The sequence below is a fragment of the Larus michahellis genome, chromosome 9 (genome assembly GCF_964199755.1).
Source record: "Larus michahellis chromosome 9, bLarMic1.1, whole genome shotgun sequence".
Lineage (NCBI taxonomy): Eukaryota > Metazoa > Chordata > Aves > Charadriiformes > Laridae > Larus > Larus michahellis.
The window spans coordinates 22,993,920-23,018,566 of NC_133904.1; the positions used below are offsets into that span (position 1 = coordinate 22,993,920).

At 42.4% G+C, this 24,647-nt stretch overlaps 1 protein-coding gene across 7 annotated transcripts in view; it reads left to right on the forward strand.

Annotated features, from left to right (window-relative positions):
- The window catches only part of BBS4 (Bardet-Biedl syndrome 4), a 44,511-nt gene that overhangs the window by 1,816 nt on the left and 18,048 nt on the right, over positions 1-24,647 (forward strand). For 3 of the 7 annotated variants that reach the window (XM_074600074.1, XM_074600076.1, XM_074600080.1), the window contains exons 2-6: positions 556-607; positions 17,849-17,928; positions 21,805-21,868; positions 22,678-22,789; positions 23,404-23,476. In XM_074600074.1, the coding sequence (XP_074456175.1) occupies positions 556-607; positions 17,849-17,928; positions 21,805-21,868; positions 22,678-22,789; positions 23,404-23,476 (381 nt within the window). Of the gene's footprint in view, positions 1-555; positions 608-17,848; positions 17,929-18,891; positions 18,999-21,804; positions 21,869-22,677; positions 22,790-23,403; positions 23,477-24,647 lie in introns of those variants that run through there. The other 4 variants (XM_074600081.1, XM_074600078.1, XM_074600079.1 and 1 more) reach the window with 4 other exon arrangements.

Sequence of the window (24,647 nt, forward strand, 5' to 3'; positions counted from 1 at the left end):
AGTAAGAAAAAAGTATAAAATGCTTTTATTTTCCACAGTCTGGGTACCTGCTTGCCCCTGAGGTCTGGGCAGTATTTGTAGGTGGAGCTTTGTTTCCTGCCGTGCGATGGGACGTCACTGCGCTCATGCACCTGCGGATTCTGATCGTTCCCCAGGAATGATTTTGTTCTAATTAACTTCATAAATATTTTAGAAGGAATGTTTTTGATGTTTTCCTGTGTGATCTCTAATTAGCAACTTAAATGCTTGAGTTTTGTTTTTTTACAAGATAACAATCACTTTCTAGAATCCTAATAAATAGCATCAAGCCTACGGAACAGGAATGTACTGTAGATTGAGTGGGTTTATTTAATCTACATGGCAACTAGAAATCTCTGCCTAGCTGTGGCCAGGGAAGAGCAGCGCTTGGCAGGACAGAATTTTTCTAGCAGCAGTGGTGCTATTTTTATGCCCTCTTTTGGGATTTGCCAGTTGTCCTTTCCAATTATTTTGTGGAATAGATCTTCAAGAAACCTCGCCTGGTGTATTTAATGCTCCTCTTTCCTGTCTTTTCAGGTTTCTTCACTGCCCATGGCTACAGAACCTCCAAAACCTCATCCGAAAAAAGGTTTGTTTGAGGACATGATTGTGTTTCTTGGGCAGGTTGATTCTAAGATTTCTTTTATAGTGTGTGCAGCTGTCTAGTAAGAAATAAATGTCTACTGGGAGAAGACGAGGCTATCTAGAGTATAAGCTGCTGAGTACAAGTACGTTTTTCTAGGATCTGTATGATCACTAGCTCAGTGCTGTTGCTGTCTGACTTATTGTACCTACAGCCTGCATCGTGTTCGCTTATAAGCTAAGAGGCTGTTGATTTTATTGTGTACATACTTGTGGGGTTGCTAATGAGTTTGATACTCATGTATCTTCTTAAATAATAAGAGCAGTTTGTTCATTTTATGTTCTTCAAAATAATGTCTTGCTGTAGAAATGATCTTGGGAAACTAACATTGTGTCGTGTTGATTTTTCGTGTAGCCTTTTCTAAGTTTCGAAGTGAAAGAGGTGTGTAGCTGGTTTTAACTAGAGTCATACTGAAAGTGAGAGTTAATTAACTCAGTCTGAGTTGTTGTTTTGAAATCTTGGTTGAATCCGAACTGGAAGAGGAATAATTTCAGTTATCGGTTCAAAATGTTTGACTAAAGCCTGATATTTTGTAAGGGTTTCGCTAAAACCTGCAGCATGATTTGATGCTGCAGCCTCCCCTTTGCCCTCTTCCCTCGCTCTTGCGATGTAACTTATCCCAGTACAGCTGATGAATATTTCCTTCTCTGCAGTACTGAGGTGTGCTCACGTTCCTAGTATGGATCTGTTCACTCTAGAGACTTTTGTGCCTACCTAAGGTGAGGCTTTTTTCATGGATTTCCCTTTCTCAGGTGTTCTAAGGGCCACATCAGTTCAGATTTTAATGAAGAATGAAATCTGCAGTGTAGCTAGAACCCCAGTATACTTACAGTGCAAATCAGAAGCAGTCCTCCTTTTCCCTTACCTTTTAATTCAGAGCAGCTCAGCTGGGGCACTCCGTACTTTGGTCTTTTTTCTACCCTGAATGTGTGACATGCCTGTCAGAGTATACTTTAGGGGGAAATCTTCCATATTTCTAAATTCCTTGTGGTGGAGAGACTGCCTTGGTACTACATCCTCATTTCTGCCTCAAGGTTCTTTGTCTCACATGTAGGCCCTGAGCTATGACTGGCCCTGGTAAGCTGGAAAAGCCACTTTGCTTTGCTTTTGGAGAGGTCAGGCTAATATCACGTAGTCCCAATTCCTGGCAGTGGAATTCCAGCACTTGAGCAGAACATGGCTATTCTGGAGATGACGTTGATGGTTCAGTAGACCTGCAGCTGTTGGCTTGTGCAAGTCCAAGTCTCTTTTGTATGTTGTCCGACGGTGAGAGGAAACGATTACTACTACTTCAGGCCTGTATGCAAGTAAAAATAACCCCCAAATTTGCTTTTATCTTGACTGCTGACTCTTTTAGAGCAAGGATGGCTGTTACTTTGAACTAATTAGCATGGCTTCCATGGAGGTGCTGATTCGCGCCTTAGCGAGATGGTTCATCTCTGTCCTTTTCTATAAAGGTTATGGCTCTGATCTCCTCACCCTCAGTAACCCCCACCTTGGTCTGCCTCGTGCAAGTGCAAGTCCTATCTGTGATATTTGCACTAACCATGCGTGTTGGGAGGCTGCATCTTTTATCTGTTTTTATAGGACAGCGTTTAGAGAACTTGCAGTTCTCTAAATAAAACATCTGCAGAGGAAACGGGCTAATGGTGTTTGCCAAGAGATGGACTGTCACTCCAGCATGCTTTCCTGGTGGGCTGAGGTCTGTTAAATCAACTCTGCATAATTCATGAGCGAACGGAATAGCTGAAAAAGAAAGATGGGGCCATCAACTTACAAACAAGCCGTGGAGGTGTGCTGGATAGAAGCTGTCGTGCCTCTGTCAGCTTGCTTGTTAAACTGTCCGTCAAGTGCCTTCCTGCTTTTAGGTGCGCACAATTTAATATTGATTGTTCGGGAGAATGAACTGTGGCAGTTGCAACTTTCTTAATGGGACTGCTTCTCCACGTCCCGCCTGCTCTTTGATAAAGGGCTGCTTGTTCCTGGCTGCCGAGGAGGAGTTTTCTCTCCGACTCAGCAGCATTTTGCATTAACAGCCCTGAAACAGAGCTGGATGCTTCTTTAAGAAGGGCCAGTTTCTTCAGGTTTTAAGGCTGCAAGTCCGAGGGTGAGCAAAGGCCGTGTGAAAGAATTGGTGTGTCTCCATCTTCCTGCCACCTCCTTCGTTTGGCATCGGTGTTCTCACAGCTGCATGCCAGAGGGGAGAAAGTAGTAAACGAAATCCAGTTATTCATGGCTCTGGATCTGCCTTTTATACCGATACGACCCTTGACTTAAAATTAACTATGGTGGGGAAAAAAAAAAAATCTAGTCCGTGACTGTTCTAATTCTGTCTCGTGTCTCTTAAGGTAAATTGAGGCATCTCCAGTACCTGGCACATCTCGAGTAGTTCTGAAATGAAATGCTTTGGAAGCCTTCGTGCTTTGCCATTTGATGTTTGTGTTGTTGCCTTTCATGCAGTGGGCAAAAGCTGATTTGAGCTGCCTGATCGTTAATCTCTAGGAAATGAGGGCAGCAAAAAGATTTGTAATAGGGAGTGATATAACAGTGTCCTTTGTGTGTGGGGGTGATGCTGGGGCACGTAAGAGGGGAGCGAAAAGACTGAAAATGATGATGTATATGATTTTGTGGAGATCGTCATGAAATAATTGCATCTTTTTCCTGTGACAGGTTGTTGTGTTTGTTTTGTTTTTTTTTTAAGTAAGATTTTTCTAGAACATCTTAATGAAATATCTCATCCCATTTTAGTTTGGCTGAAGAGAAAATTATGGTGAAGTTTAAGGAGCCACACAAACCTACATCAGTTCCGTTTGAAGAGTGCTACTAAACTTATTTTAAACTGACATTTTTAAACACTGCATGGTGCCTTTCTGTTGCAGCAATTTGCCTTTTTATATTTGCATTGTATTTTCAAGTAGGATGCGAGAGAGATACTGAAACCAACATTAATGCGAGCAGTTCTATGAAAGACAGAGGCCATATGATATAATGTGATCTCCTACGGTTCGGTGTGGATAAGATTTGCGCCCAAACAGAGCATGTATTGTAATAACTAAACAAAGTTGTTGTACATAAATGTAGTAGAGTGTGACCAAGTCCTAACTTTACTCGTCACACTGCCTGGATTCAGACTGTAACAGCTGGGCTGTGCGTGTACCAGGGAGGAGTAAGGTATTAAACATATGTTTCTGAGAATGTGATCTCAAATTTGAAAAAAAGTCATTTGAATGACAAAATGCAAACATACGTTTTGTTGCTTAACCAGAAGGAACCCCAGAAGACCGCGTTTTCAGTCTGACCTGCCATGCATAAGAGAAAACGTTGGACACTGTTGGACCGTGCAACCCCAGAGCCACGCGGCTTCCCCTGGCCTTTGCTTTGCTTTCCTCCCATGGATGCTCCTTTAGTCCCATCCGTGAGACAGGAAAGAACGGAAACCTGGAACCAGTGTTTAGCAGCCTGGTTTTATGGCTCTTAAACAAGAATAACTCCGAGTTAAGAGGCAGAATTTGCTCTTGAATAAGGTGTTGTCAGGGCTGATCCATCATGTGGCTTTTAGGTTGTGAAAGCCCAAAAGGTTGGGATTTAAGGGAGTCTGTCTTGCAGGCGGTCAGCCCAAAGGGAAGACGATGAGCCTTTAACGAGCGTATAGAGGGTCTGGAGCAGACTGTGTTGTATGCAGCAATCGGGTTAGAAATCTCCTCATCTAGCAATCGAAATTAAAGGGACCGGCGGAAGGCAAACCCCTCGGAGTATCTTACAGCCACACTTGGTGACAACCATTATTCAGCAGCTGACATGTTAGTAGCTAGAACCATTCATTATTTTGTCCTTTACCCACCGTGGGGAGAGCTGCTCTGAAAATCAATTCCCTTTGTTGCTACATCAAGATCCATAACTCTCCCTGTGTTGATATTTTGTCCCCAAGCAATTGATGGTAGAATAAAGGGAGCTCTGTTCCTTGAAGCGATGTAGAGTTAATATCAGCCTGCTGAGATGCAGTTTTAATCTCCCTGCTGCATTTTAAATTAATCAGATATTTTTCCGAAATGCTTTACCGGTATTGAATTGAGATAGACTGCCTCCCATCTTCCTACTTTCCTTCTGCCACACAGGCCGATCGAGTCATTTTATAGTAACTGATAGTCCTGCAGTGGAGAAGCACTTTTACCAACTTGTATTGCTGATTTTTATGGAACATATCTTGAATTTATTTCCCTTTATTGTGGGAAAAGTATTTAGAAAGGAAGTTCTGAGCTCATGTTAGTCTCATAACAGTTCAGAGGCTAATGGAACAATTTGAAGTGCACTTGGATTTCTACACAAATATTAAACCTCAGATTTTCTGAGATACAGTGATAGCTTTTTAATAACAGGATAGAATCCTAAAAATGTATTTACTACAATAAATACACTGAAGCAAAATAAGATTGATTTCACTTGAGTTACGGGGAAGAACTTGTAATAGAAATCCATTAGACTGTGAAGAAGGAGAATTCTGAATTGTTACCAGCCACTTCTATGTTTAGCCAAGGAAGGGTCAGGTAGATAATTTTCAAAGCAAAAATCTTCCCCTTGTGAATTGTGAAAGGGATTAAGTGTTTTTCCGAGTCTTGGGCATTGGGATATTTTTTGGATACTTTGTAGGTATGATTTTTCTAGGATTTGAAGCAAGGAATTCTGCCTTGGATTAACTGTGACCTCTGGCAAAGTGCTTCGACTTTTGTTTTTTTCCCATTTATCAACCACAAGATTGGTCTAATATTCAGTGACAGTTTTTGGATGCTGTCGGCTTTCGGTTAACAAAACATTTGGAGAGATTAAATTAAAAATAGTGTATAAAGCCATATATTGCAAGGTACTGCTCGGCCTGTTTAAGTGTTCCTAAAGATAGTACTGAAGGGTGCGGGCAAGACATATGCGAGAAATTTTATAGGGAGAAATATTAGCGTACCCTGTGGTCAGGTCTGCCTGTTGGGCGATTTAACATGCTCAGCGCTTTGCAGCAGAGCACTTCTGTAAAATAAAACAGGTGTCTGGGTGTTTCAAGGCTTGAGAGTCTTCCTCTTGGTTTTTTTTTCGGTGAGTTGCACTTCTGTCTTGCATCACTACGGGCATAACTAGCAAAAATGTCTTGTAAGGCCATGGCAAGTCATTGAAAGGGGAGAAATGGAAGTTCTCTCTGCTTTTATTACAGGCGCCATTTCGGAGACAAAGTAAGTTACTGGCCCACGATTAAAACCGCTGATGAAGTAGGTTTATCAGCAGTAAACACACAAGTGCTCAGTGTCCCTTTGTAAGTAATAGCGAAGTTCGATTAGATATGGCTATTGCAGATAAATTAGGTAATAGAAATAGGGACGCGTGTAATGTAAATGTGTGTTTTAAAGCTGGGGTTCTATCCTGTTCTTAAACTCTGCGGTAATGAGGGTGTTCTTCTTTGTGGCACGAAGTTACCACACTTTTACCACACAGAAACCTGCCTTTTGGATAGGTGACAACGACACATGCTATTTTGCATCTTACCAGGGTAGTTTCTTTTGTTTAATCAAATTTTGAAATATTCTCAAGTGGTGAGTGTTGCTCTTGTCCAGCTCAATCCCATGTCAGTGTTCAGCTCAAATACTGATAGCGCCGCGCTTTTCATGTGGGTGCTCATCCTTGAAGATGAGGGCGTAGTCAGTAAAGTACTGGGGGTTCTAATAAAAATTAATTGCACGTGCTGATTTGACGGGCAGTAAAGCTCACTTTATCTGGTATTGACTTTGGTTAGGAAGTGCTCATGACGATAAGCTATCTCCAAATGGGACTGTTAGATAATAAATAACTAGGAGATTATGCAGTAGATAAATGGCTTCTGATGATCTGTCCTGCGAAAATACATCTCTCTCTCTCTCCGGGCGGCTCCTCCTCGCACAGATGAACCGATGGGAATCCCTCCTGCTCCTGCAGGTATTTTAAGGGATCCTGCAAGTATTGTAATGGCTTGAGCACTCTGAGGAGCAGGAACCTTTCAGCACACCAAGGAGTCGATTCTGTGCGCTTGCAGAGCTGATCATTTCTGAATTCCTGATACATTTCCTTAAATCAATACAAATCCATTCTTTGAGCTGGCTTCAAAGCTGCCTTTGAACTTGTAAGAGCGAAGCTGCCTGAGAAATCCAGATAAAAACCAGCCCCCTTGAGTTAAATTAATTAATACTTTCAAGTGTGTCAAAAAAGAAAAGGCGTTAGTGGAAATGTTGTGGTTGGAGGGGGGAGCAAATGCAGTTCTTGGTATCTATACGTACGGATTTGTTTCCATTTGGCCGTGTGCAAGCCAGATTTTTTAGCCCATTTGAACCTGCAGTCTTTTGGGAAGGAAATGGTTCGTAAATAACATAGATTAGTTGGTGGTTACATCATTGTTTTATGTAAGAGAATGTGATGTTTTCATTTCTCTGCGATGAGCGGGTAGTAGTGCTGTGTGTATTTTGTTCAGGATCTGATACAGCTGTTAGCTGTTAGCTTTTAAAAAAAAAAAGAATTATCACTTTTAGGTAATAAAATTCTATAACATACTTCACTTCATCCTCTCCTCTCCAAAATAACAGCCCAGTAATCCCTGCAGCACAAAGAACTGGGAATATTTCAGTTGGAATGTGCCAGCACAGCTCTGCCCTCTTGTGTGTGTACGTTAACATCTGTGGTTGTGGGGGCCAGGGAACCCTTTGCAGACAGCATGGCAAGTGCACTTGATCTGTCAAGACTAGTATCACTGTAAAAATTTAGTGCTAATTTTTAAATCAGAAGATTCATGGTTTTAGTTCTAGCTTGACGTCTTTTGGCAGTTGTCAACCTACTTCATTTCCTCTCGGTAAAGAGGAAAATCTGTATCTGCTTCTTAAGCCTGTTGCAAACTTAATCAGGCAATGAAAAGTGCCATAAAAGTGCCACCTCTCGTAGAAAGCAAGTATAATCTGAGTGTCTCTTGATAAATTTGGTTATTAAGTAATATTTTACACTGGATTAGGATCAGGAGGGGGGTGAAGTTTGATAGCCCAGCTCTAGAGGATCAAACTGTACAATTGCAACATACTATTTTAGGATCACATTTAAATTGGTAAATTTATTTTTTGAAGTTCCTTTGAAAGTCCTTGGTGCTAGACAAGTTTCTTTTGTATTTTAAAGCGTTCAACTTCACATTTGTCTATTGGCCTGCTGCCTACAGATAACATGGCATCTCCTGTTGTGAATTTAAAAATAATTGTATAAAAATAGTAAGTAACATATTTAGGAAGGTGGGGATTCATCTTATTGAATTGAGCTATCTCTGACGTAGGGCAAGGGTGAGCAGGTAACCTGTGCTCCGTATGTAGTCAGTGGAAAGCCCATCCGATGCCATTCCTCTGACCTCTCTCCATCACCTACCTTGGGATGCCATAAATCACTCCCCAAGGATGTGTATTCCTCTGCCATAAAGACAGCTCAAGGCAAGCAACTTGGATGTCTTAATTTTCAAACGTGTGAGTTAAGGGAGATGCATTCCACTCGGGAATGTCAGAATTAACGTTATCTGTGCAACTTGAATTCGAGCCTTTGAGTCTTTACTGACATAATTACACGTTGGCTTTAGCCCAGCTCTCCAACACCATCCGTTGCAGAGGAATGATGGGACAGCTCATCGAGGACTTTTTAAATAAAAGAGATCTCCATTATTCCCTGTATAGCCAGTTGTTGTGTTTATCTTCAGCTATCAAATCCCATAAATAAATTCCTTGATGCTGCGAGGTTCTTCTGCGTCCTAGTCAAACTGTGTAGCATACGTTAAAGATTCTTGAGAGACGATACTTGCTGGTCAAGAAGAGTTGTGAGAAGACGTAAAAGTCAAAAGTAGGTACTAATTTTGGGTTCCACGATGCTTTTCAGAGTTACTGAGCACATAGGCTGCAACACTTCCATCTTCAGAGTACGGCTGGTGCCCATCCCGCTTGCTGGAGCGAGTGCTGGCTGGGAGATGCTGAGTCTCGTGTCTGTCAAGCCGTACAGCCAAAAATGACGGGTGGGCAGGTAGTGGCTGCCTTTGGGAAGCCTGGTTAGGTGATTTTTACAGCTTTGTGACAAATCGGAGTGAGGTTTCTTTCCTCCTGAGCAGTTCTACAGTGTCTGAATGCAGAGAGTACTCATTCACTCCTTCCAGGCTCTGTCCCCTTTGCCACTGACGTTTTAAGCTGCGTGAGAGACGCTGCAGAAGTTCTCTGATTTAGTCACTGTTTTATTCATATTTCTGAACAATTTCATTCACTGTCTGACCTTGATTCACTTTTATATTCATCATCATTAGAAGGAGGCAGGGCGCCTGGTGAAAATACCGGTGTGTTCCTGTAATTGTAGGTGTGGTTGTATAATTAAAGACCGTATCGTTAAGACATTCGTGCAGTAGGGAGGAGTGAAGGCTACACAGCAAATATTCATCCTGGGACAGACATCCGACCTAGAAAACTTCGCCGCGAGGCAACAAGTCTGGAAGAAGTTTTCCCATTGGAAAAAATAGGGTCTTGTAGTAGGGAGCACTGAACCATTTGCTAGACCAACTTCTATATTTTTTATATATTTATTTTTCTAATATAATAATATTCTTTGGCAGTGGATGAAACGAGGACAGTTCTAGGTGTTACTTATCAAGTGGGAAGTTTCAAAGACTCGGGGCTGGATTGTGCTCCTCTCCCTGTTATAATTTTATTTTGCTTTTCTTACAAGCTTTTTCTTACAAATGCCTTATAATGATTTTAGTTTCAATTTCTGTGTAAAAGACTTCACGCCGTAGACAGAAAAAGACTAAGCATAAGAATTTAAGCCAAAGGAAGGATTAGACTGGAAATCCCAAAACTACCCGTGCTTCTGATACTGGAATTAATGAGAAGCTGGTTAGGCGGGTTATTTTGGGAATGCCTGCAGCCAGCATTGCTTCGTTTGCGGGGGGAAATATCTTCCATCCCTGCTTTGCTGTGGGAGGAGACAGTGGGCAGTCACCAGTTAATATCTCAGGGCTCCTGTGCTATTTATAAGCCATTTTATTCAGAAGCCCTCTGTGATGGTGTACTCTACCTCCTTTATTTAGGAACAGCATCGGCAGCAGACACCCGGAGGGAGCTGGGTCTCCTTCTTGCCTTCCAGGTTATTGAGCACAAGGCATCAAGCAGGAAAAAAAATGGATTAAATGGAGAACAGAACAGTTGGGGTGCTATGCCAGGGGTAGGATTCTTGAGTATGTCCAAGAGTAGAGTCTGCATCCTCGGGGATTTGAGAACTGTTGTGCCCATCAGCCTATTTTTTTCTAGATTGGCTTGTGCTTAAAAGCAAAAATAGCAAAAGGTCTTTCAGATCCTTGTTTTTCTTCTGTTCAGAGCACGTGTCTCTGCTCAGCAGCCAGCGCTGATGGTCAAAATTGGCTCGTGCGGAGGAAACAGACTTAAAGTTTTAATTTTTTTTTTAAGCAAATAATGATTATACTTTTTCAATTGCCTTTTTAAAGTACACATTTGTTTCTAAATTTCACCCCAATTTTATTGGCTTGAATTAAACAACATTAGCCTTGAATCAAATTTTTTGTGTCATAATGATCGGGCTAAAGTATTGGCGCTAATGTATGCAGTTCCCCCTTCTCTCATCGAATGAAGCCAGGATTGCAGAGTGGTATCTCACCAGCCTCCTACTGCTAACGGAGATTTCCCAGTAACCAGACTGGTTCTGCCACTGGGAACCTCGCTGTGGCGCTGGGAAGTCCGGAGTGGTCACAAGTGTGTGTTTATTTACAGATCTTTCCGCTTTACCTTACGGTTAAACTTGAGCAGTACATAGTAGAAGACATTTATATCAAATAATCAGTGTACATCTTTGTCTTGTAAATAAAAACATTTTTATTTGGAGCAACTTGTAACTTTAAATGTTGCAAAACAGAAAAACCACTGAAGTCTGAGCTAGCAACTCTTTTAAGATTTATGCAGTATAAACTAACAATGGAAAATGTCCTTTTTTTTTTTTTTTCTTCACCCTAGTGTATAAATCAGCTTTGAGATACAATTTTCAGGTCTTCCATATAGCCTGGGCTAATTTTCCTGCAGGGGGAGGTGTAGAGTCAGAAATGTTGCTTTTTTTGTTTAAACCTGCTGCTGTTTTTCAGCCTCCTCCCAGTTTTCTCTACGCATTGTGAAACTATTAATACACCATAGTAAGATCACAGCTATGAATTATGGCTTTCTTGCCAGCACCAGAATTGTATATGATGAGTTTTATTAACCCCAGCTGACTGTAAATAACAAGGAACCATATGGGTTTATTGTTTGATTTAAAGGTGTTTCAGCAGCAATTTGCAAAAGGAAAAAACAGAGGAAAGGGGATTAAACAGAGGGAATGGCTATAGTAAAGGGCACTCTCCTTTTTTTTCTGCTGTTTATATCCATTTTACGGGTTTTCATGTACACAAACACCTGTATTTTCACATATATACGCATGTGTATACTTACACGCGATGAGTGAAATAGAGCATAAACAACCTCTTCTGGAGCATGAACAACCTCTTCTGGGCGGTGATTTTTCTTCATTACTGAGTTTTGAATACATTATATTTCTATTTATGCAGTTTTCAAACTCCAAAGGTGGATCTGGGTGTAGGAAGAGCAATGTTCCTGTATTAGTTTTCTTTCGAAGCTAAAATATATTTATATTGCTACAGTCTCAATAAAAGCCTCTGAGTGTCTGAGTAAGGAAGATGATTTCTTGTTAAATTTTCCTGTGCGCCAGCCTAGCTAGGAGTTTGTAGGATGCTCTTCTGATACCAAGGCAGTCTGTTATTTTTAAATCTAAAAACCTTATAGTAGAGCTTAAAAATGCTTTCTATCTGTTATTCATACCTTATTTTTGGAAAATGCAGTTTCCTGGCAGTGGTATGTTGTTTTATAGTAGCTATTTGAGTCTGTGCCTTATTATTTTAATATTATTTTTGTTCAGAAGATACACATTACCTCTCTCGCACCTGTTTTACAAACGGTAGCGTAATTCCTCATGTTGGCTGCTTGTGAAGCTCAAGGCAAAGAGGAGATATGCACAGCTGGCTTCATCCTTGCCTTTCCCTCCCTATCCATGTTTGTTTAACATGGTTGTGAGAGCAGCACCAAGCTTCATTTTGTGCTGTAACCACAGCTATGCCCGACATTAAACCTTCCCCAAGGTGGGGAGGATAAATGGGAATAATTGTCACCTTGGCAATAATGTCAGCAAATGTCCCCAGGAGGCTGAGTTGGGAATTGAGGGTTGGGGTGAATGTTGCTCTTGAAATGCTTCCATGTGTTGCTTCTCAGATTTGGACAATCTCCTCCAGTAGCAGGTTAATTCTCTTTATGCTGTTGTGAGTTAAGCCGATGACCGGAATTACTTTAAAATGGGAAATGAATCTCAAATCGCAAAGATCAATCCTGCTTCTGTGCATTACAGCGAGCCTTGCCTGATGATGGGGGATGATAACCTGGCTCCCTTGTGGCTTTGCCGCAGCAAAGCTTCCCACTCGGATTTCTTCAGAGCAAGATGCACCTTACCAAATTCTTCTTTGGTGCAGCTCTCTTAATAGCAAAAAGACTTGAGGCATTGCCTCGGTGTTTATTAACTTTGGAAATACCTGTGTGCTTGAATGCTGTTTTACAACATGCAATTTTTAATTGGGATTTGGAAAGGGATAGTTGAGTCAGGATCCAAATTTGGCCTTTTGGATAATCTTACCCATATACTGGTACCTGCCCCAATGGATCCAGACTATGATTTGTGAGGCTACTGCAGAATAAAAAAAAAAAAAAAATACTTTCATTTAGTTACTTTTCTGAAGATTTTTCTGCCCTCTCCTTGCGCTGTTTGTTACATGTGGTTTAGCTTGTTATGGATTTTGGCCTGTTCTTCTTGAGTCTTTTGCTTCTCTGCTTCTCCTCCAGGCTTCTCTTGCTGCTCTTGCTCAGTTCACCGCAGGTCGGGTGGCAAAACTGGAGTGACGGGGAGTGAGCTGGGGCTCAGACTCTTTCCAGTAAACTGGGGTGATAGAAGAGCTGGGCTCTGATCTGGTTTTTTTCGGTCTGATGAGACTAAAATGTGTCCTTGAGCTCCTTCTCCACGTCAGGGAGCCACAGGTGCTGTGTGCTTTGCAGAGGAAGGGTGCTAGGGTGCTCCAGGCAGCTGACAGTCTGCACGCGGGAGAAGACAAGGTGAAAAACTGCCCGATGGCTACAGTTGTGCAGTTATGTTGAAATGCACTTTACTGCGGCTGTGCCCACAACGAAAGTGGTCTCTCTGCGCCTGCCAGTTTCTTGAAGAGGATGGATGGTGCTTTAGCAATTGTTTCCCTCATGAAATCTGATAGGAGCCTTCTGGGGCTTTTTTTTCCCCCCCTCCTCTCTATTTACAGTACAGCAATTTCAAAACCTTTTTATTAAATCTAAAACCCACTATTTGATAGCTCATATCTAAGCTATAATTACCCAATATGAAGATGCAAGCAGAAAATAATTTCCTAGGGAGATTTACAGAAAAGGGAATAACTCTGATTATGGGTTTTTTTTTCCCCAGTCCTTTGAGAAAATCTGTAAGAGGATGAATAAAGCGAAGAGTGATGATAGCGCAGCGCAGATACAAACCTGATGATCTTACTCCGATTCGGTTGGGGTTTCTGCTCCAGTGGCTTCCTTAAAGGAGCATTGTCAGAAAGAAAAATCACATTGCTGGAAGTGGGTTGTGCAATCAATCACTGGCCACCGAGAAAGCTGGGGGATCAGATGGATTCCCTTTTGAATTCAATCAAAACACTTCAAAGACACTGGCATGTCTCTCAACTGAGGTATTTAATCATATATTTGGTGCCTTGTGCCCTGTCGCAGTTGCTTAATGAGACTAGACTTCTGTAATCCCAGAAAAGAGAGGCCAAAAGATAATTATGCAAGTTATAAACCCTTTTCACTCTAGATACCAAGTTTTTGGATAATTGCATTTTCTTGGACTGGCCCTTGAGCAGATTGATTTATGGAAAATAATGGGCTTTTTTTCCACTGCTAGAATGGTATAAACGACTATTTTTTCAGCTGTAGTCCCTGCATCCCTGCAGTGCCTGGGTTATTTGCGAGTGCTCTGTGAAAGGTGACAGAGAATTGCGCATTTTGACATGAGCCATATTAGCTACCTATGAGGACCTTCTGAAGGTCCGTATATTGAAGAAGGTGGAAAATTGCAATGTGGGCAGCCAGAAGGACTTGATGAACGTGCTCAGCTCCTCCTGGCAAGGCCAAATTCGGTGGTCTTCCCCCATGCAGAAACCTGAGCGACCGGTTGCGGCACTGTGTGTTCCCGGCTCTAATTAGTGTAAGATTGCAAACCGTTAGATGCCATATGGAGCCTCCACTCTTCCCGATCATCCTTGTACTTGAGAAGATCGAGGCGTGCTGCCGGTCCTTCTTTCTGTTCTCCTGCCCCTTGTAGCAGCCCCCATGGCCAGGTCCAGCCAGACGTCGCTCTTCAAGAGCTGAGATACATCATCTGTGTGGGTTTTTTTTTTTTTTAAGGCATTCTGTGGATAAGTGTTAAACTTGGAAAAAATAAATGGATATCAGGACCAGCAATGATTGAATCGTGTCCTTTCAGAAAGCACAGAATGTTTTATTCCCTTTCTCTAGAGTCCCAAATAGCCAGAGGGAGGGGTTTGTATTTCCCTCTTCTCCAGAAAAATGCAGTGACCCTTTCCACTGGGACGTAGCCCTTAGCAGCAGGCTGGGGGAGCAAACCCAAGGGAGATAAAAGCACCCGGAGTAGGTATCTCACTGCTTTCCTGGGAAGACAGAAATGCAGAATGAGATGGTTGTAGCTCTGGAGAGATGTATAAATAATTTGCATTACTTCTTTCTGAATAGATTCTGGTAATAATCCTTTACTACCCCAGCCCTTTTTTTCTGTTGATCAGATGTGTTCCTGTGTCAAATTTATTAATTTTCTCACAATTTCTATACCCTTCCTCTCTTCTCAGTCCTCTGTGGGATCCACACCAGCTTTGGTTCAGGGTGTTTATGCTGGATTTCGTCCAAGAAGGGGTCAAACTGTTCATATTTTCTTTCTGGAATAGATTCAGGAGTCTATCAACTTCTGTGAATCTTTGTGTTTGCTTTGCATTCAGGTATAAGATGCACTTAAATGAATTAATCTAGACATCTTTTTCGAAAGACGTCAGAATTGTTTGCCTTTTTCCAATTTGCTTGTCTTAGGGAAAAATAAAAGAGAAAAGGAGGGTAATGGCTCCTCAACCAGGCTTGTTGCTATTTCCAAATGAGTTTTAGAAGCGTAAAAACTCCATGTGTTTTCCCAATTCCACGTAGTTTTCCTTAGCTCAGCGTATCGCCAGGGGAAGCAGAACTATTTTATCTCTGCAGATGTGAACACTGTTTGCTTCTGTGTCTTGTGGTGTGTTTTGATTTCTTTGTTTTCTCTCCAGCCCAGCTCTCTCAGGTAACTCCTCTGGGTTTCTGCAGGCTCAGACCCAGAAGGCAGTCGGTGTCTGTTTTACCCTTTTCTTTTACAGCTCCATACTCTGCTGGGCGCTCGCTCTGACGTTCAGCATTTCTTCCTTCCCAACCCTGTTCTCAGCAGGCATTTCCGTCGCGTGGGAGTGGAGTGTAGTGTCCCTCTGGTCTTAAAACTGTGAAAAAGCTCTTTCCTTCAGGAATGAAACAACTGATCTTCCATCCGCTCACTGATGTACTGTTTTCTAAGCTTAGCCCAAACCATTCGTGTAGGATCTAACATATTTTAGTCTTTCCCATCTCAGCTGGCAACGTACCCCAGCCAGGTAGCTTTTCTGTATATTTTAACTTTTAAAGGTACTCTCTATTTCTTTTTAACCTCCCAGTAAGGCGTGCGCTGCAGATGGCTGGAGACCAGATGGAGTACGTCTGGAGGGTCTTCTGATTAATCCCTATGTAAGATAGTTTTCATTGTATGTAATGATGCAGGTTTTTGTAATTTTAAACTGTATTAGTAGGCGCAAAATGTCAAAGTGTACTTTAGTTTTGGCTGCAATAAAAATCCTTATGGTTAAATAGTGTTTGCAATGTCTACGCTTAAATCCATGCTTACAAAAGAAAGCATGAAGTGCCCAAGACACACGTCTGGTTCAGTATTTTGTGTTGGATAGTGGCACCAGGGGACACTTGCGGGAAGAGCACCCAAGTCTGGCTGCTTTCTGCGGTTCACTTCTAGCATCCCCATGTGCTGTGTTTCTCAGAAAAGAAAGTTCTGTCAAACCCTGGCACCTGTAATAAATTACACAGGGAAGTCGTTACAAATCTGTTAATGAATTGGGTAACCTCTCAACGGGCTTCAGAACAGCAGCCCTCCAGACTCTTTATGAAATAGTGTTTTTTCAACAAATTTGTATCTATTTAGGCAGCCTTTTAAGGCTTCTGTTCATGGTTTCACTGTAAGACGGACAAATGGAAAACATGAAGTCATCAGAAATCAATCAGATTTGAGAACATGTGTATTAAAAAGCCTTAGTTACGAAGACCCAGATATCCCACAGTAAACCAGAATTTGAGAGCATTTGGATCCTTGATCTGTGCATTTCTGTAAACTTGGCTTGTTTGAATTACTTTTTTGCTTGGACTGTGACTTTTCTAATTGTTTTTAGGGTAGTTGAACCTTTTGTATAAGGTATTTGACTTAAATTGCTGGTGTGTATGCTTAGATCTCCGCTCCGTCTTAGTATAAAGCCTGTTTGGTTATTCTAGAACTTAAAAAAAGGAAAACTAACCAAGACCAGAACGGCTTGACAATATTTTTTTTCATCAGCAGAAGGAATTCTAGTTATTTTTAAGTGCTCTCAGTGATACTAGACTTGGTGTGAATTGTGGGGGAGAGCCTGGTATGCTTGAGAGAAGGTTTGCCGCTAGCCGCAGGTGCAGTCCTTGCATGATTAAAGCTCAGCATTTCTAAAAGATAATAACACTTTGCACCGATAACGTCTCCCGACATGATTCAGTCCTTCCAGCTGCAAAGTTTCTTCTTTCTTACATCCGATCGTGACCTGTGCTGGCAGCGGGGACTGCGGAGCACTTCAAATAGCACCTTCTGCTCTGGGGTGCTGGAAGCTGAGCCCGTGTCTCCATCGGTGGTAGGGGGTCCATGCTGGGCTGGGAGAAGGTGGCCTGGTGCTGTGTTGTCCTCGCTGCTGCCCCAGCTCCTGCGATGGCCTTCGCCTTGCTTTGCTTCTGCACTTCTGTCATAATATTGACTTGCAAACAGATAGCTTTTTTGCCAGTTGCTATGGTTACCTCTCAGCTACTGGCATCTGAACTGTAGAAACGAGTAACAAGCAATACATTTCAAGCCTTAATGAAATGCACAGCAGTGTGTTAAACTTTTAAACCCAACGTGAATATCACTAAGCAACATCCATTCGTGATTTGCCATAATTACTGCTGCAAGCTGCTTGGGATTGAAATGACAGAGCACGAGTCTTTCTCCTCCACTGCATCAAATACGTTTTTCTGCCAGTAGCTTCACAGTATCTCAGACCTGTGATGTTTCACAGTCCCTTCGCAGTTTCAAAGAACTAAGTTTGACCTCTTTAAATTATTGACACCTTCAGACCAGCAACATCTCCAAAGTCTCTTTTTGTGTGTATCGCCCGTTTCCTTCTCATTCACTCCCTGAAATTTATTATTATTCTTCTGCCCTAGTTCCAAAATGTGAATCCAACTCGTTTCCCCCAAGCTGCTTCTTGCATATTTGGAAGAACCAATTTCATCAGACCAGCATTAATTAAAAAATGAATTAAAATGTGTGCGTAGCTAGTGCTTGGAGCTGTTTGCTCCAGTAACTGCACCAGAAGGAGCCGATGCCTCAAGTCTTTTGAGCTCGTGGTTTTCTGCTAAGAGGTCTTATTTAGCGTCTGTCTTGAACAACACGTTTTATCCATCATTTTGAGAAGTAAAATGAAACTGGACACTGGTTGTATGTCCACATTCCAGGCTTCAAGTCAAATGATTAATTGCACTGCCCAGTGCAGTTGCAGTTCTGGAATTAGTTGTGCTTGCAGATCAGGTGGTTGAGAACTTCTCTGTGCTGTGCCCCGTTTCCCTGCTGATCACTCTGATTTCCTGTATTCTATTCCTATTTTACACGTAGCACCGGAGTTACCCATCCTAGAGAGGAAAAACTGGTTGATTTATCTGCTGTATGTTCGCAGAGACTACGACGAGTGTAAGGTAAGAGCTACTTCTGACAATTTACATTAGGAGGTATTTTACTAACATTATGAAACAATAGTTTTCATACCAGTTTTCAAACCAGCCTCTTTCCTGGCTTCTTTTGGAATAAGAGGACCAGGAGAAAATACAAGTAAAATAACTTTAATGTTCTCAAATCGTTGCCTACCTTCAGGATTCATGCGTGCAGTGCTCTGGAGCACTCTGTGAGCTCAGTATGTCTTTGGGAGTGGAAAAATGGAAAGAATTGCAAACCTCTCTTGTTCCAAGTGATGAATAGCCTCTTCCAAAATGATAATAATGCAGTTCCATAGTGCAGGTCTCTCGATGGTACTGTAGAGACGCTATGAAAAACACTTCAGTTGAGTAAAACGTTACTACCAAGTCTAACAAAAAAGATCTTGGTTACCCTTGGACACAGTTCTTTCATTTTACACGTGATATGTTGCACCCTTTCGTTTCTCCTGCATTCGGTGGCTGGCTTGGAAGTGGTTGTTCGATTTGGGATTATAGCGGTAAGTGGACTAAGGAAATAGCCAATCTATTAAATGGTGTGTTTTCCTGATAAAATGAACACAAGCTATCGAAGATCATGTGCCAGTGGGCAGGAGGAGGGTAATAAGAGTTGCCTTTCTGTTTCTGTCATGTGCAGAGAAGATCTGAAAAGACATTTTTTGTTCTGCAACAGCAGGGTTGGTCAGGACTCGTCTCTCGCTGTTGGAGAACTCCTGGGGGTGCTTAGGAAAGTGGCAGGCTGGAGGAAATTCATTTAGCTCTTAATTAATGGAGCCGGAGGGTTGTATCATCAGCAGAGCGATTTCCTCTCAGACCTTGGTTTAAATAGATATAAACAAAAGTTGGACTAGAAATCTAAATGGAAAATTGTTTCCCTTTTCTGCTGACCTGACTGCATTTTTTTGGTCTCTGATTGTGTACTTTTACTGTTGCTGTGATGTGATATAGAATCACAGAGCGCAGAAAAGATGTACAGCTCAGGAAAACAAAGAAAACAACCAAGTGGATGATATAATGGCAACATTGACTTCTCCACGTTTTCATCAGTCATGGAAGTAAGCAAAATAGAAAAAAATTGAGAGAAGACGGCTAACGCTCTTTTGCTTGGCAGGCCAGCTTTGCTATAGCTGTCAAAGGCAGCAAAGCCTTTTGCTCACAAAGTAGGGTTTTTGCAGTAAAGTTGGAAGAGTTTGGCACCAAACCACAGCAGATGATTGCCCAGATGAGATGGAGTTGTGCTCAGAGGCCTGGATTTGTCCCAGAGAAGATAGGAACCTCAGGAACTCCTCACTGAGGAGTGCTAGGCACTTCCAAAAGGCGATTCAGATCTTACGTGGGCTGAGCTGCTCTCTGGTCGTCTCGGTCTCTCTCTGCTGGTGTTATGTGGGGTTGTGGGTCTAACCTGGATGCCCCAGGTCCTTGTCCTTATACACGATAAGCACAGACATTCCCAAACATGCCGTTTGGGGATAATACCTTCAAAACTGAAAAAGGTATTGACAGTATCCCCAGTGGCTTAAATTGCTGTAAACTCCTTGATTTTAGTATAGTTTGGGCATCATTAAAGTCCAGTTTTCTTTTAAGACTCAGCTAAGAAACGAGTGACCTGTGATGCTGTTAATTGTGGTCTGAATCTTGCTAAACCCTCTTTCCCACTCGGTGCTTTGAAATGCCTCCTCTCTAACATGATTTTGAAAGCTCCCATATTTTTCAATGATGTAAAAGGCCAAGAAAAAACTGTTTGTTTGCCAACATTAGCTCCCCAAAGTGAAAGCATATAAATTGATTTTAACCCTGACAGTGCCACTCCTCTCTCTGTTTTGGTGTTGCCAAGCTTTTGATAAATCCTGCTGCTCGTTCCAGTGAGAGATTAATAATGCTGGCTGCTTGATTTGCCTCTCCCCCTACCCAGCAAGGTGCAAGGCAAAGATCCCCCGCAGCCTACGGCTGCAGCGTCCCCTGTGATGGCGCAGGCAGAGAGGGGTGGGGGGAGCCAGGGGACAGGCCTTGCTAAGCACTGAGCATCACTCGGCTCTCGCTCTTCGCATGCAAAGCGAATAAACTGTGTTTTCTGCTTGCAGCATCAATTCCAGCCCTGCCCCCTAACCGCTTTTTCACAACAGAAATCTTCCACTTCTGTTATGTGTGGGGAAGGAATTATTAAAATTACCAGATGCTTTCAATTAATTAAAATCGCTCGTGCTGGTTGGTCTCCTGCCAGCATGTCTAAATTCTGTTGGTGAGTTAAATAAACTTGGGAGGGAAAGCTGGGATTACGGATCATATTTCTCAGCTCAAGGTCTTTTGCCATGGGATTTTTTAGGGCTTATAGAATTAATCAGACCTCTGTAAAAGATAGCTCTCTATTGCCCTCTCTTGCTCTGAGAAGCCGGTTTTATGTAGATGGAGCAATGTAGAGTATCCGTATTTAGGAGATGCTTGGTTATGTCTAAGCTGAGTGTCATATAATAATGTACTTTGTACAGAGTATAATATAGATATATTACCAGATACAGATTGGCTGGGAAGCGCAGCCTAGACTTGTTCTTCCTTTTCTTTCATGTCCTTTGTTTTCTTTTTACGAGTGAGGATTCTCAATAATAACCCTTCTTGCCTTCACCCAGCTTTCCTTCTATGTGCTATATTGGAGGTTCAGGTTTCCTCCTTGTTTTCAGGTCCTTCATTTATATTCGTCTCGGAGGCAGGGGTTGCTGGTACTGATCACACACTTGACAGAAGTGCCAGAAGAGCACCAGCTTATTGTTAGCCCACAAATATTTCTTTTCCCCACTTGTCTCTTCCACTTCCAAGCAAAAGAGGAGTCTCAGAGCAGAAATGATGCTCTTGGTTCATAGCCACAGTGCTCATCCTCCCAAAGGTCAGTCTTTTCAACCAGTTCTATAATTTCGGGTCATGTGTGACTGGAATATAGGCAAGCTGCGCTCGCACCCCAAACAGTAAGCCGCATGAATGCAGCCAGCAAGAATTTACATTTTCATCAGTTTTTTTTCCCCTTCCTTTTCCCATGTACTCGTCATTTGTTCATTTGGCTTTCATTGACTCAGCTGCAGTTGCTCCAATTCAATTTATTTCTTCACAAAGAGCCTAGAGTAGATACCCTTATCAGCAGAGGATGCTTTCAGAGATTCCTTGTGGCATTTTCCCCAGGTAATATCTAATTATCTTTGGTAATAGGAATGAACGGAGAAATACTAAAAGGGCTACAGTATTCCTGGCACAGTGCTCTTCACACACAGTGAGGAGCTTGCACTCTTCTGTGCGCTCTTGTAGCTGTCCCAGCTGCAGTCCGGTGCCTTTATTATACGTGGGGCTGTGGTTTCTGTAACGGAAACTGAATATCTGTCATTATCTCTGTTAAAATAATGACAGTTTGCCACTCTTACAGCATTTTAATATAGTATATTGCAGTAACTAGCCACAAATTCTGTATTAATACTGACTTTTGCAAGCACAAACTCTGATTAAATGAGTGTTGTAGTTGTCATGTACTGTGTGATACCACCTTTATGATCACAAAAGGTAGAACTGTGTCCATCAACGTGTTGCATGATGGTTGAATTCAAGTTATTTTAGGGCATTCTGCAATAAGCACAGCTACAGCACAAGTGTATGTAGCACATACAAAAAATCCCCCAAATCAAGGCTGAAGAAAGTATTTGGTCAGTCAGAAATCGATTTTCTTCCATAGGGACTGCCTTTATTAAAATATTTGAAGGGTTTATGTTCTTCTGAAAGTTGCCATGCTGCAGTTTAGGAATGGGGTAATAGTGAACCAGCTAATGGGCTTTTCGGTGAGGGAGTCCGCGTTTGGTATGTACTCGCTGCACTTTCTTGTTTCAGGCTGTCATCAAAGAGCAGCTCCAGGAGTCTCATGGGCTGTGCGAATACGCAGTCTACGTTCAAGGTATGTCACAAGAGGCCTCCAAAAGTCTTAATTTTGCTAAAGCAAGTTACTTCTGATTTGAGATTCAGTGAATGATAAGAAGGGGAAAAGATGATAGAAACATATAAAGTTTATATATATATATATATATATATAAAAAAAAAAGGTTGGCTTTTTTTCTGCTTGCCAGGTCTGGTTTAGAAGTTTGGGATTTTCACATGGATGGGCAGATTAGATTTTCTGTTTTGTCCCTATCGATGAGTTTGTCACCGGTTCCTCCTTGGACTGTGGGCTCTTGGCCTTCAGTGTGTTGGTGTGTGCTTGGGTTGTGTGTTTGATTGTATCACAGATGCCTGTTTTCTGTTAGAGCTGTCTGCCGAGGTGACTGTTGTCTTCCTCTTTGCTTTAAGCATCATCTTCCTCTTGTCCTGCCCTCTGTCCCCTAAAAAATGTGCCTAAAACCTGGCATTGCAATTCAAAGTGTTGTGATGGGGAACAGCAGAAATTTGTTGGCCAAGAACATACAACAGCCTGTAGAGGCTGGGGCGGGGGGGTGGAAATCCAGACTGTGTCTTAATGAGCAATTTGCCAGGGTTTAAATCTGCCTTTGCTCTGAAGAACAGGAATTTTTCCAAGCAAGCACGAGTCCTTTGCATGCGTTGTCGTTCTGCCCTCAGACACAGCTTCTGCCTGAGGTTGCTGCAGGAGGGGGAAGACGAAATAAGTGTTGTTTTAATCTATCTGTGCTCTCCCTTCTTTCCCTGCTGTCAGAGAGGCGCATTTTTCCTGCAGATAATGGACTAATTTGCCTGCTATATGTTGTCTTACAGCTTTGATATTTCGCTTGGAGGGGAAAATTCAAGAATCTCTTGAACTTTTTCAGACATGTTCCATTCTGAACCCTCGGAGCGCTGACAACCTCAAGCAGGTGGCACGATCGCTGTGAGTGGTGTTTTATTGTTTCTCTTTGATGTGCCACCCAGGACCTTCCATGTTTTGTTTTTCTCCCAGGCATCAAGCGAAGTCCCAGGCTGCTGAAGTCCAAACATGCTTCCTCCTTATCAACACTTGAATTGGCTTCCAGAAGCGTAGGCTACCCTTAAAAGCAGAATCTCTATTATCTGCCTGGCTGCCATTTTATTTTCCTTTTCTTTGTGCTGTAAACAGAGACGTAACACGCTGATCTCTAGCTCCAGAGCTCAGGGCGCTGACTTGAGCTGTGTAAACTTGCCCTACGGACCCCTTTCTGGGTGCCCAGTTAGATCACCTCTCTTATTCCTTTGAGACAAAGGCAGACTGCAGAGCCTGCGAATTCATTCCTTGCATCTCCAGTAACGTCAGGGAGCGCCTCAGCATCTCGCAGTATTGATGACCTCGGCCCTGAAAGGGAGCAGTGCTCAGGCTGTAGTATCGCTGAGATTGTAAACTTCTCAGGGCTCCTCACACAGGTCTCTGCAGAACTAGCAAATAGCATCATTTCTCACTGGCAAAGGTGATAGTGGTTGCACAGCAGGGTTTCAGAGCAAGAAAAAATAAAAATTGAAATGCTTTCACAGGTTTCTTTTGGGGAAACACAAGGCAGCCATTGAAGTGTACAACGAAGCAGCCAAACTCGATGAAAAGGACTGGGTAAGTGTTTCAGCGACTTGCAGATTATTGTAGTGTGCAGACGTTTCTGCAGTTTTATGAAACCGGCTGCGAACTTGTTCCAGGCGGAGGTGAGCTGCTACTGCCCGCACTCTGAGCAGAGGAGGAGCTGCAGGGCTGAGAGACGTTGACTTTTAGCATGGACGGGCCTCTGCAGCCTCTGGCTGGGATCACAGGAGCAAGGCATCATTTCTGCCTGCAAAATCCCACACCTGGTCTTGGGACACACAGAATCGAACAACGTATTTGAGCTTTGCAAAGTGTTAGTATTAACATAGCTGTGTATAGTACAAAGAGCTAAATTACGTTAAGGAAAATATGGGAAGTAGCTCCCTGTTTGGAAACCCTCAGTTATCATTAAAACTTGCTTGAGTAATTTGGCATCTTTTTATAATGCAAAACACCATTGAAAAAGATTACCCTCAAACTAGCTGAGAGGGTGGCTTGTTACCTACCAAGCATTACCTATTTTGGCAAAACTTAGTCTGGTGGCTACAGGAGCAATAATTAAATTATGTCTTCTATATAAGAAGTCAAAAAGTGAAGGAAGAGCATTGCAAAGGGAAACGTGTGACAGTGGGTGAGAGGAGAGAGGACGTGGCTTGCCGTTAGCTGTGGGCAGCCTTCTGCAGGTGAGTGTTTTGCCTGCAGAAGTGTTGTTTCTAAGATAGACTCGCTGCGTGTGATCTCATTCCCTAAGACATCAGGTACTCGTTGGCTTTAGCCGTACTTCTGCTGCTCAGTACATCTCAAATTCAGACTTGATACAAGGATACGTTTGGTATTATTCAACTTATCCTGTGCCAGACAGCTCAGAAACCTTTTATACCGTGGGTCTTCTCTCAAGTCTGCACTCCCTTAGCTAACCAGGCTACCTGCAGTATGTGCTCAGCATGCCTAAAAACCTTATTTACAGCCACAGCAGGCAGGGTTCAGCGGGTATTTTGATTACCTGTTTCGCACACCAGGCTCAGCACTGGAAGTGGAGCCAGCCTGTGCTCTTCCCTTGCGCTGTCTCATTCTGCGAGCTGCAGTAACCAGGAGTTACTGATTCATCATTACTGTTCTCCACAACTGGAGAGACTGTGTGGAGGAGAATATCATTCTAAGAGGGTTGATGAGGAAATAAGAGAGTTTCTTCTTAAAGGTCAAG